The sequence below is a fragment of the Oncorhynchus tshawytscha genome, linkage group LG17 (genome assembly GCF_018296145.1).
Source record: "Oncorhynchus tshawytscha isolate Ot180627B linkage group LG17, Otsh_v2.0, whole genome shotgun sequence".
NCBI classification, from domain to species: Eukaryota; Metazoa; Chordata; class Actinopteri; order Salmoniformes; family Salmonidae; genus Oncorhynchus; species Oncorhynchus tshawytscha.
The window spans coordinates 325025-337224 of NC_056445.1; the positions used below are offsets into that span (position 1 = coordinate 325025).

At 41.2% G+C, this 12200-nt stretch overlaps 1 protein-coding gene across 4 annotated transcripts in view; it reads right to left on the reverse strand.

Moving 5' to 3' along the window:
- The window catches only part of LOC112216676 (diacylglycerol kinase delta), a 124503-nt gene that overhangs the window by 49707 nt on the left and 62596 nt on the right, over window positions 1-12200 (reverse strand). For all 4 annotated transcript variants that reach the window (XM_024376647.2, XM_024376648.2, XM_024376646.2 and 1 more), the window contains 9 exons: window positions 10682-10776; window positions 10476-10575; window positions 10037-10307; window positions 9374-9523; window positions 8962-9090; window positions 6321-6417; window positions 5854-5964; window positions 4803-4899; window positions 4181-4288 (listed from right to left, as the gene is read on the reverse strand). In XM_024376647.2, coding sequence (XP_024232415.1) covers window positions 4181-4288; window positions 4803-4899; window positions 5854-5964; window positions 6321-6417; window positions 8962-9090; window positions 9374-9523; window positions 10037-10307; window positions 10476-10575; window positions 10682-10776 — 1158 coding nt within the window. The remainder of the gene's footprint in view (window positions 1-4180; window positions 4289-4802; window positions 4900-5853; window positions 5965-6320; window positions 6418-8961; window positions 9091-9373; window positions 9524-10036; window positions 10308-10475; window positions 10576-10681; window positions 10777-12200) is intronic.

Here is a 12200-nt window from a genome sequence, read left to right on the forward strand (position 1 = left end):
CTGTTTATATATCAATCATTATGGCGACTAAGTCAGGGAAAGCTAAATCTAAGTCTAGATATACAGATGTGCACACAATTTTAGAATAAGTTGATTGGGAAGGTGAGACAGAGATTGTTGTAGGACGCTTCATTTAGCGATTGTGGAGGAATAATTTTTGAACGGGAGAGAACATCGTTTTGGACTGATAAGTTCTTATCATGCTATAATGCCCTTGTTTGAAATTAATAATATAAAATATTATTTGTGATTTTTTTTTACATTTAGAAGCAATATATAAACATGTAATGTCATGAAATGTGAGATGCGTGTGCCTGCCGCCCTACCCCAACCCACATGAAATAGCCTATTTGAGGCTGTTGAGGAGAGGGCAGGACCACATCAATGGCCAAAGTGAAATGGAGACAGTAGATACAGCTGGTCTGTTGTAATATAATAAAGACAGTAGATCTAGCTGGAATGTCATAATATAAAAGAGACAGTAGATCTAGCAGATAATAATAATATAATAATATATTCAACCTAATATATTCAACCTTCAACTCTCTATATATATCTGTTTATTATACCTGTTGATACAGGGCTCATATGTGAAACTATTCTAACTGAACATTTTCTTTCACGGTGACACTGACTCTGAATGGGAGTCTTATCCGATGTCCTGTGTGGTGTTAGGGGGCAGTATTTTCATTTTTGGGAAAAAAACGTTCCCGTTTTAAACGGGATATTTTGTCAGGAAAAGATGCTAGAATATGCATATAATTGACAGCTTTGGATAGAAAACAGTCTAACGTTTCCAAAACTGTAAAGATATTGTCTGTGAGTATAACAGAACTGATGTTGCAGGCGAAAGCCTGAGAAAAATCCAATCCGGAAGTGCTCCAGGTTTTGAAAGCGCTGCGTTCCAATGACTTCCTATTCAGCTGTGAATGTACCATCAACGAGCTTACGCTTTCTACGTATTCCCCAAGGTGTCTTCAGCATTGTGACGTAGTTTTACGCATTTCTGTTAAAGAATAGCCGTAGGCGGCCACATTGCGTAAGTGGTCACATGGTGGCTCCAAGAGAGATTCTCGCGTAAAATACAGAGGTAGCCATTACTCCAATCGGTCCTGGTGAAAAACGAATTGTCCCAACGGATATATTATCGAATAGATATTAGAAAAACACCTTGAGGATGGATTCTAAACAATGTTTGCCATGTTTCTGTCGATATTATGGAGCTAATTTGGAATATTTTTCGGCGTTGTGGTGACTGCAATTTCCGGGCGATTTCTCAGCCAAACGTGAAGAACAAACGGAGCTATTTCGCCTACAAAAATTATATTTTGGGAAAAAATGAACTTTGGCTGTCTACCTGGGAGTCTCGTGAGTGAAAACATCCAAAGTTCAAAGGTAAACGATTTAATTTGATTGCTTTTCTGATTTCCGTGACAAGGTTGCCTGCTGCTAGCAAGGCATAATGCTATGCTAGGCTATGATAAACTTACACAAATGCTTGTCTAGCGTTGGCTGTAAAGCATATTTTGAAAATCTGAGATGACAGGGTGATTAACAAAAGGCTAAGCTGTGCTCCAATATATTTCACTTGTGATTTTCATGAATAGGAAGATTTTCTAGGAAGATATGTCCGTTGCGTTATGCTAATTAGTGTCAGATGATGACAACGGTCCCGTTCACGGGATGGGGTGTCACTACAGGTTAAGTATGCTCTCTCTAATTCTCTCTTTCTCTCTCTCGGAGGACCTGAGCCCTAGGACCATGCGTCAGGACTACCTGGCATGATGACTCCTTGCTGTCCCCAGTCCACCTGGCCTTGCCGCTGTTCCAGTTTCAACTGTTCTGCCTTCGGCTATGGAACCCTAAACTGTTCATTTTTACTCTTGAGGTGCTGTCCTGTTGCACCCTCTACAACCACTGTGATCTCCACCCGGCACAGCCAGAAGAGGACTGGCCACCCCTCATAGCCTGGTTCCTCTCTAGGTTTCTTCCTAGGTTTTTGCATTTCTAGGGAGTTTTTCCTAGCCACCGTGTTTCTACACCTGCATTGCTTGCTGTTTGGGGTTTTAGGCTGGGGCTATATAAATAGATTTGATTTGATAAAGGACTGAGGGTCTTCCAAATATTGAAAGTGTGTAAATAGTTACCCATGTTATTTTGTAAATGTATATATATATATATATATATATATATATATATATATATTTATTTTTTTAATCAATTATTATTATTTTTTTCATTTTATTTTTTTTTCCATTTATTTTTCTCAATTTTGGGGGGGGGGGTGTGTTAGAATACCATTTTGGTATTTTGTATATAGTTATTTGTTTCAAAATGTATACCTTCACCAATTTGGCCACTTGGGTACATTTTGGGCTACTTGTGTGGGACACCTGGGTGACTTCATGATAAATGTCATGTAAGCACACTCATTTTGGAAGTTATCATTCTGAAAATTTGCACAAGTACTGAAATTGTCCCCATCATCCTATCTGAATGTTTGTTTTATCTTGTTCATTTTAAAGATGATACAAAAATAAAATTAAAAAACATGTTTTTTTTCATTGTTTTATCTAACCCAGATCTATTGTGTGTTATTCTCCTACATTCAATTCACATTTACACAAACTTCAGAGTGTTTTCTTTCAAATGGTACCAAGAATATGCATATCCTTGGTTCTGTGCTTGAGCTACAAGCTGTTAGATTTGGGTATGTCTTCAGGCGGAAATTGCACAAAGTAGGGGGGGAGCTGCAAGAATTAAACAATTTAAAGGCAATGCTACCAAATACTAATTGAGTGTATGTAAACTTCTGACCCACTGGGAATGTGATGAAATAAATAAAAGCTGAAATAAATCATTCTCTCTACTATTATTCTGACATTTAACATTCTTAAAATAATATGGTGATCCTAACTGACCTAAGACAGGAAATTTTTAAGAGGATTAATGTCAGGAATTGTGAAAAACTGAGTTTAAATGTATTTGGCTAATGTGTATGTAATCTTCCGACTTCCACTCTATCTACAGTACTAAATCCATGTGTATGTAACGGGCGTATGTTATTGTGTGTGTGTGTGTGTGTGTGTGTGTGTGTGTGTATGCATGTGTTTGTGCCAATGTTTGTGTTGCTTCACAGTTCCCGCTATTCCATAAGGTGTTTTTTCATCTGTTTTTTAAATCTAATTTTACTGCTTGCATCAGTAACTTGATGTGGAATAGAGTTCCATGTAGTCATGGCTCTATGTAGTTGTTTGTTTGTTCTGGACTTGTGGACTGTGAAGAGACCTCGTCTTGTGGGGTATGCATGGGTGTCCGAGGTGTGTGCCAGTAGTTTAGACAGACAGCTTGGTGCATTCAACATGTTAACACCATTCATAAATAAAAGTGGTGATGAAGTCAATCTCTCCTCCACTTTCAGCCAGGAGAGATTGACATGCATATTATTAATATTAGCTCTTTGTGTACATTCAAGGACCAACCGTCCTGCCCTGTTCTGAACCAATTGCAATTTTCCTAAGTCCTTTTTTGTTGCATTTGAACACACGACTGAACAGTAGTCTAGGGCCTGTAGGACCTGCCTTGTTGATAGTGTTAAGGCAGAGCATTGCTTTATTATAGACAGACTTCCCCCCATCTTAGCTACTACTGCATCAATATGTTTTGAACCCTCTGAATGGCATACATACACAATCCATGTCTCAAGGCTTATTTTTTTAACCCATCTCCTCCCTTCATCTATTTAACAAGTGACATCAATAAGGGATCATAACTTTCACCTGGATTCACCTGGCCAGTCTATGTCATGAAAAGAGCATGTTTTATACACTCATTGTATATCTCATATGTGGTTAGTCACACATGAACGCTGACTGGGGGGGGGGATTGATGTGAAATGGGTTAGATTTGTCCAGGGGGTATTCTGGTTTTGTAAAGGGAAGGGGATAAAAAATCATTATTATTATTATAAAAATATTACGAATACATGCGATTTACATAACAATGACCTAAAGATGCTTTAGTAACATTAAAAACAAAAGTGTGGAGGAAACATGTGAGTACTGTTACAATGTCATATAATCTTTATGTATTAGTGTTATAAAAAAATATCCATCTGCCTATAGAGTCATATTGTACTTATGCAACAACAACACAAAGAGAGGGTTTTGATGACACTTACATCATCCTCTTTGGTCCCGCCCCAGAAGTTGGTGCCGCCTGCATAGCTTGGGATGTTCAGGACAGCTATGCCCTGCAGGCTGGGGAGGGGGATAGGCCTCCCGTCGCACTAAACACACACACATACACACATTATCATACAGTAACAGAACAAAACTGTCTGCATATGTTCGGTTACAAACTCCCACAATCAGAATTAACACCACCAGACATTAATTGAAAAGTCTAAAAACAGATATGCCAATTCCAGATTGCCCAACAGGGTTAGGGTCAGGGTAAGTGTTATGGTATGACAGTCAAGTCTCTTTAGTGTATGGCACACTGAGGCGCATGACACAGATAAAATAGTATATGACGTTCATCATTGTCCGTTTTTGTCTGTTGAAATGTTAACGCATCTCTGCTTTTTTTACGGATGAGTTGCGCACGAACAAAGGCGAATATATTGTTCTTTGTCGGACAAGTTTTTTGTTGGACAATTTCAACTCATCTCCATTGTCATTCATCCAGCAATGGATGACACCCATTGAAAAACCATTGGCTCCACCCAGAATATTCAGACAAAATCTCAATGTGGCCGTACCCTTAGTTGCACCAACTTGGCTACTGTTGTGTTTTCTTACCTCCAACAATACCTTCTGCTCTAGGTTCTTGTAGGTGCGATGCAGCAGCTCCTTGGTGCCCAGAACCCCGTACCACATCATGTTTTTGGTGCGACTCCTTAACACAGACCGAACCACAAATGAACACAGTGACTGAGCCACAACACACACACACACACACACACACACACGCATACACACACACACACACGCACACGCACACGCATACACACACACACACACACACACACACACACACACACACACACACACACACACACACACACACACACACACACAAAGAAATGTACTTTATGTTCAACAAACAAAGGTTAGGTTCTTTGTGGAGAGCAGTAGCACAGAACTGGAAGAAATTGCTATTCTAAAGGACAAAACACACCGCTGCCACTCACTGGTTTTAGCCGTTGGTCTTTGCGGTGTGTCTGAGCTATAAACAGATTTTGGGTGTTTCTTCCAAAAATGCTTGATTTTGCTGCGGCAATACAGACATTTTGCAAAGATTTTTGTCCAAATAATCACGAAAATGCACTGACGGGAGTAATTTCATACAATTCTGAGCATTTTTCCTTGGCTTAACGCTGTGTTCTTATGCTCAAACATTATAAGAAAATCAAAGTGGGCCCCAATTGGTGTGCCCTTCTTGCCAAGACAAAAATACTCCTGAATTAATAGTTTTTTGAATTTTCGATTCTCCCCGACTGTTTTGCTTTACTTAGGTGATTGTTATTTCCATAATCTTTTCTACATACTTTATGTAATTTTTGTCATATAAGTTTGCACTGAAAGCATTTTTCCAATCCCAAAAGTTCATTTCTAAATGGTTTGGTTTATTTTACAGTTTTACACTGACCAAGAATAGACCCCATGAGACCCAGATCTATCAAGATCCAGACCCTGTGTATTGAGACCATGACCAGACCAACACTGTATTTATGCAGTCTCAAGACAAAGACCACGAGATCAGACTCCATCTCTGCTTATCACCCTATCCAGTACTGGGTGTATCTGGTTTAGTTAGCAGACAAGAGGCTCTGCCTCATTCCTCAGTTACCTGCACTTCTCTGGATGCTCATCCCTCTTATTGTTGAAGTCCAGTGAGATCTTAGCATCCAGGCCGATCCCAAAGTAGTTGTTCATCACACATTTCTCAGTGTAGCAGTCACTGAAACCAAACACAGTATATGGTCACTCACAACTCTGGGGCAAAAGGTAGATGATGATGAGGTTGGGCTTAAAGTGATAGTTCACTTCAAACGCATGGGGAAAGCAGAAACATGGAAAGAGGAAGGCAAAACTCATTTTCAATATACCACTAGCTAGTTCAATCCATTTCCACTAGCATTGCTCCATGCTCCAAAGTCACTGGTCAGGAGATTCTAGACAATGTTTAATAACCAGCTAAAAACCTACAAACGTTTTGGATGAAATAACAACAGTTGAGTTGAAAATAATCTAAAACCTAAAAAGTTAACTAACCCTTTAAGGGAAGGAGGAGAAAGACTGAAACGGGACACTCACAAGGTCTCTGGGTCGCAGCTGAAGGAGTCAGCATTGACCAGCAGTCTGCTGATGACTGAACTGCTGGAGAGGGAGCCAGAGATACCAGCCTTGAGACCTGAACACACACATAAACACACACACATTTAACACACACTGACAGATAATTGAGCACAAAGAGAGCAAAAGTATATCACAGGAATATAAAGTGTAATATTGTTAAAAGTCGGTGCACTAGAGCTGAGCGACTAACCAAAATGTCAGCAATATTTCGTTATTTAAACAACTAATTGTCCAACGTTGGTTCAATTATTTGAATTCAATTTTCTGTCAGTTCAATGAGCTCAATGTGAGTTTCTCTAGAGATTAATCAGATCATGCCAAAACTGTGCGTTTTAGTTGGGAGCTGTAGTGACCTACAGGCCAATATTCTACATAATTATCAAGTTTTCTGGGCTACCCTAACTACAATGACCATAATCCATTGCGTGGATACTTGTCAGGTCTGTGTTTCTTTTTCGCCTGCTACGTAAGGGACAGAAGAATGTGGACCGTGAGGGGATAGGCAGTAGGCAGTTTCTTCGCAAGGTATATTTACCTGAAAATACATGATCTAAGTGATTGATAGTTGGTATTCAGCAGTCCTAAATGTATGCCTTATTTACAGTTGAAGTCGGAAGTTTACATACACCTTAACCAAATACATTTCAACTCAGTTTTTCACAATTCCTGACATTAATCCTAGTAAAAATTCCCTGTCTTAGGTCAGTTAGGATCACCACTTTATTTTAAGAATGTGAAATGTCAGAATAATAGTAGAGAGAATGATTTATTTCAGCTTTTATTTCTTTCATCACATTCCCAGTGGGTCAGAAGTTCACAAACACTCAATTAGTATTTGGTAGCATTGTCTTTAAATTGTTTAACTTGGGTCAAACGTTTCGGGAAGCCTTCCACAAGCTTCCCACAATAAATTGGGTGAATTTTGGCCCATTCCTCCTGAGCTGGTGTAACTGAGTCAGGTTTGTAGGCCTCCTTGCTTGCACATGCTTTTTCAGTTCTGCCCATACATTTTCTATGGGATTGAGGTCAGGGCTTTGTGATGGCCACTCCAATACCTTGACTTTGTTGTCTTTAAGCCATTTTGCCACAACTTTGGAAGTATGCTAGGGGTCATTGTCCATTTGGAAGACACATTTGCGACCAAGCAAGCTTTAACTTCCTGACTGATGTCTTGAGATGTTGCTTCAATATATCCACATAATTTTATTTCCTCATGATGCAGTCTATTTTGTGAAGTGCACCAGTCCCTTGTGCAGAATAGCACCCCCACAACATGATGCTGCCACCCCAGTTCTTCACGGTTGGGATGGTGTTCTTCAGCTTGCAAGCCGCCCCCTTTTCCTCCAAACGTTATGTTTGATGGTCATTATGGCCAAACAGTTCTATTTTTGTTTAATCAGACCAGAGGACATTTCTCCAAAAAGTACGAACTTGGTCTCTTTTTTAATGGCGATTTTGGAGTCGTGGCTTCTTCCTTGCTGTGCGGCCTTCCAGGTTGAGTCGATATACGACTCGTTTGACTTTGGATATAGATACTTTTGTACCGGTTTCCTCCAGCATCTTCACAAGGTCCTTTGCTGGTGTTCTGGGATTGATTTGCACTTTTTGCACCAAAGTACGTTCATCTCCAGGAGACAGAACGCATCTCCTTCCTGAGCGGTATGATGGCTGCGTGGTCTCATGGAGTTTATACTTGCATACTATTGTTTGTACAGATGAACGTGGTACCTTCAGGCATTTGGAAATTGCTCCCAAGGATGAACCAGAACCAGACAAGAGGTCTTGGCTGATTTCCCCATGATGTAAAGCAAAGAGGCACTGAGTTTGAAGGTAGGCCTTGACATCCACAGGTACACCTCCAAGTGACTCAAATTATGTCAATTGGCCTATCAGAAGCTTCTAAAGCAATGACATCATTTTCTGGAATTTTCCAAGCTGTTTGGAGGCACAGTCAACTTGTAGACTTCTGACCCACTGGAATTGTGATACAGTGAACTATATGTTAAATAATCTGTCTGTAAACAATTGTTGGACAAAGTAGACGTCCTAACCAACTTGCCAAAGCTATAGTTTGTTAATAAGAAAATTGTGGAGTGGTTTAAAAACTAGTTTTAATGACTCCAATCTAAAATGTAAACTTCCGACTTCAACTGTACTTTGCTTTGAAGTGATTAGTGATTTTGTCAGACAGCAGAGGCAGCAGTTCTATAGAGATGAGATGATTACTTGGAATTAAATAATATGATCAAACAAAACAAATGTTATATACACCAACTGAAATATTTTATTAAAGTAAAGTAATGTGAATAACTGATGGTTATTAAGTGATTAACAGTAATGGGCAATCACTACTATCCAGGGACTTGTATTATTTGTTTTATTCTGTGTTGTTACAGCATTCAACCCACATAATGCATAGTGCATTTGTTTAAAAAAGATATTGAAAATTGTGATTTGTTTTTTATAATCGAACAGACTTCAAAAAGCACTAATCGCACAGCACTACAGTGTACAATAGTGTCCAAGGGAGTAGGGGTTGATTTGGGATTAGGGAACTGAGGGCCCTCGGTACAGAGCTGGTGAGAACTTATGCCCTTACTTGGGTAGAGGATCTTGGTGTTGAGCATCGGCATGTTCTCGCGACTTCCTGTCTGGGCGGGAAGTAATGCAGAACTGCCCACTGACAGGCTTCCTTTGCTGATGAGCTTCTCACAAGGAGTCTTGGACACTACAGGATGAAATAAAGACACAGAAAGACATGAGACACTGGGATCTTGATTAAAGGCCCACTCCTTAAATTTGAAAAATGCACATTTATAAGTGATAATCTTCAATACTAAATAGGCACGCATCTTTAATTAAAGTCATCCATTTCGTCTGGGCCGTGTTCATTAGGGCATGCAATTAAAAACTATTTCAAAGGTGATCCTTCCCTGGTTCGGACTGTTTTCTCATGTTTGGTACCAAATTAACACGACCCAGGTTAGGAGACTCAGGGTTCAATGACTAACCTCTGCGGACTGGATGGCCCCTGGTGCTGTTACAGGCGTTCCCGCTGTAGGACGACTGCAGAGACAGCTTGTCCTGCTCTTCCTCCTCCTCCTCCTCCTCCACCCCCAGAGCAAACACCTCCTGAGTCTGGGCATTCTGCTCGTCCACCGCTGATAGAAGAATGGAGAGAAAGACCGTTCAGCAACAAGAGCAGGTATGTTGAAAAAGTAGAGAGGTAAAACCGCTCTCTTTTGGATAAGTATAGATAGCAACTATATTATATGGGGGTCGGGGTACATCCATTCCATTTCGCTTCACTCAATTCAGGAAGTTAACTGAAATTCCTATTCCAATAACTATCATAGCCTGATCTGAGACTGGCCACAAGATTGCCCATGAGTCCTGCTCTACTGTTGCAATGCTTATGGCATTGAAGTTTTCGTCTGTCCTCTGTTTTTATGTAACATATGAAACATCAAATATGCCAAGTCGGTCAGTGTAGTCTACTATGTTTTTAATTTTTTTTTTACCACAGACAAAAACTTCCCTTACAGGACAAATAACCTTACTGTAAATCTAATTCCAATATTCAGAATTGCTTTTCACGGAAGTCTTTCAGTTTACTTCCTGAATTGACCCATACCAATTAGAACAGAAGTAGCGGTAGGAAGGTAACATCTCACCTTTCTCAGTGTGCTCGATTATCTGCCTGATGGCTTTCTTCAGGCTGTTGGCTCTCAGCATCAGCTGTTCCCTGGGTTTAAAGATGGCCGTCAGGGGCCTGGGGGAGCACGAGATGGTGGCGGGTGCGGGCGACGATGGCACCAGAACTCCCTCGCCCTCCTCCTGCTCCTCAGCGATGGTGGGGGGGGGGGCAGGCATCATAGTAGATGCCTGCGCCTCCTCGTTGAGCGTCTTCAGCAGCGAGTCCAGCTTTTCCCTCAGAACCCCACACTGCAACCAACCGACCAATCAGCACAGCTCTGATTCACTTGATTAGTGCAAATATGGCTGGAGGGAGTTTCCACCATATCTCCTAAACCAGTCATTTACATAAAATCAGTGAAGGGATGTCAGCAAGGTGAGATAATTGGTACAAAGCCATGGTTCCTCACAGCTTACCTTCTTGGCCATAGCCTCTGACTCCTCGGAGCTCTCCTTGTTCTTCTCGTAGGCCTTCCCCACTCGAGCCACAAAGTCCTTCACTGTTTCACACAGTACCCTACGAACATGCACAACACACAACACACTCAGGGCAACGGAAACCTACACCTAAGAAACGGTATGGAGTGAGCAGGCAGACAGACTGATTGAAGCGACAAACATACTTAGCTGAGGAGATGACCACTGAGTGCTGATCTGAAGTCAAGATCTTGGACAGGTGGGCTGCCACAGAGTCTTCGTAGGTCAGAATCTGTTGCACCTGTGGCACAGGTAACAATCAAGGTCAAAAACAGGCTAGTCTTCAGGAATGTGTCTTGAACTGCAGAGCATCACCACCTACAGTGCAACATACAGTGCATTCGGAAATTGTTCAGACCCCTTGACTTTTCCACATTTTGTTACGTTATAGATTATTCTAAAATTGATTAAATCGTCCCCCCCCATCAATCTACACACAAAAAAATGACAAAGCAAAAACAGGTTTCTATAAATTTTTGCAATTATAATGATTTTAAAAAACCATATCACATTTACATAAGTTTTCAGACCCTTTACTCAGTCCTTTGTTGAAGCACCTTCCTTCGGCAAATCTGATCACGACTCCATTTTGCTCCTCCCTTTCTACAGGCAGAAACTCAAACAGGAAATACATGTGCTCAGGTCTATTCAACGCTGGTGTGACCAATCAGATTCCATGCTTTAAGATTGATTTGCACACACGAACTGGGACATGTTTCGGGTAGCCTCTGAGAATAACATTGACGGATACACAGTTCATCAGGAAGTGTATAGGAGATGTTGTACCCACTGTAACTATTAAAACCTACCCAAACCAGAAACAGTGGATAGATGGCAGCATTTGCTCAAAACTGAAAGTGCGAACCACCGCATTTAACCATGGCAAGGTGACTGGGAATATTGCCAAATACAAACAGTGTAGTTATTCCCTCCGTAAGACAATCAAACAGGCATAACGTCAGTAGAGACAAAGTGGAGTCACAATTCAACGCCTCAAACATGAGACGTACGTGGCCGGGTCGACAGACAATCACGGACTACAAATGGAAAACCAGGCACGTCGCGGACACCGTCGTCTTGCTTCCGGACAAGCTAAACACCTTCTTCACCCGCTTTGAGGATAACACAGTGCCACCGATGCAGCACGCTACCAAGGACTGGGGGCTCTCCTTCTCTGTGGCCGACGTAAGACATTTAAGAGTGTTAACCCTCGCAAGGCTGCCGGCCCAGATGGCCTTCAGAGCTGCCGGCCCAGACGGCCTTCAGAGCATGAGCAGACCAGCTGGCTGGAGTCTTTACAGACATATATTAACTCTGTCCCTATCCCAGTCTGCTGTCCCCACTTGCTTCAAGATTGTTTACATTGTACATTGTTTACATTGTACATTGTTCCTGTACCCAAGAAAGCATAGGTAACTGAACAAAATGACTATCACCCCGTAGCACTCACTTCTGTCATCATGAAGTGTTTTGAGAGGCTAGTTAAGGATCATATCACCTATACCTTACCTGACACCCTAGACCCACTTCAATTTGCTTACCGCCCCAATAGATCCACAGACGATGCAATTGCCATCGTACTGCACACTATCCTATTCCACGTGGAGAAGAGGAATACCTATGTAAGAATGCTGTTAATTGACTTGAGCTCAGCATTCAACACAA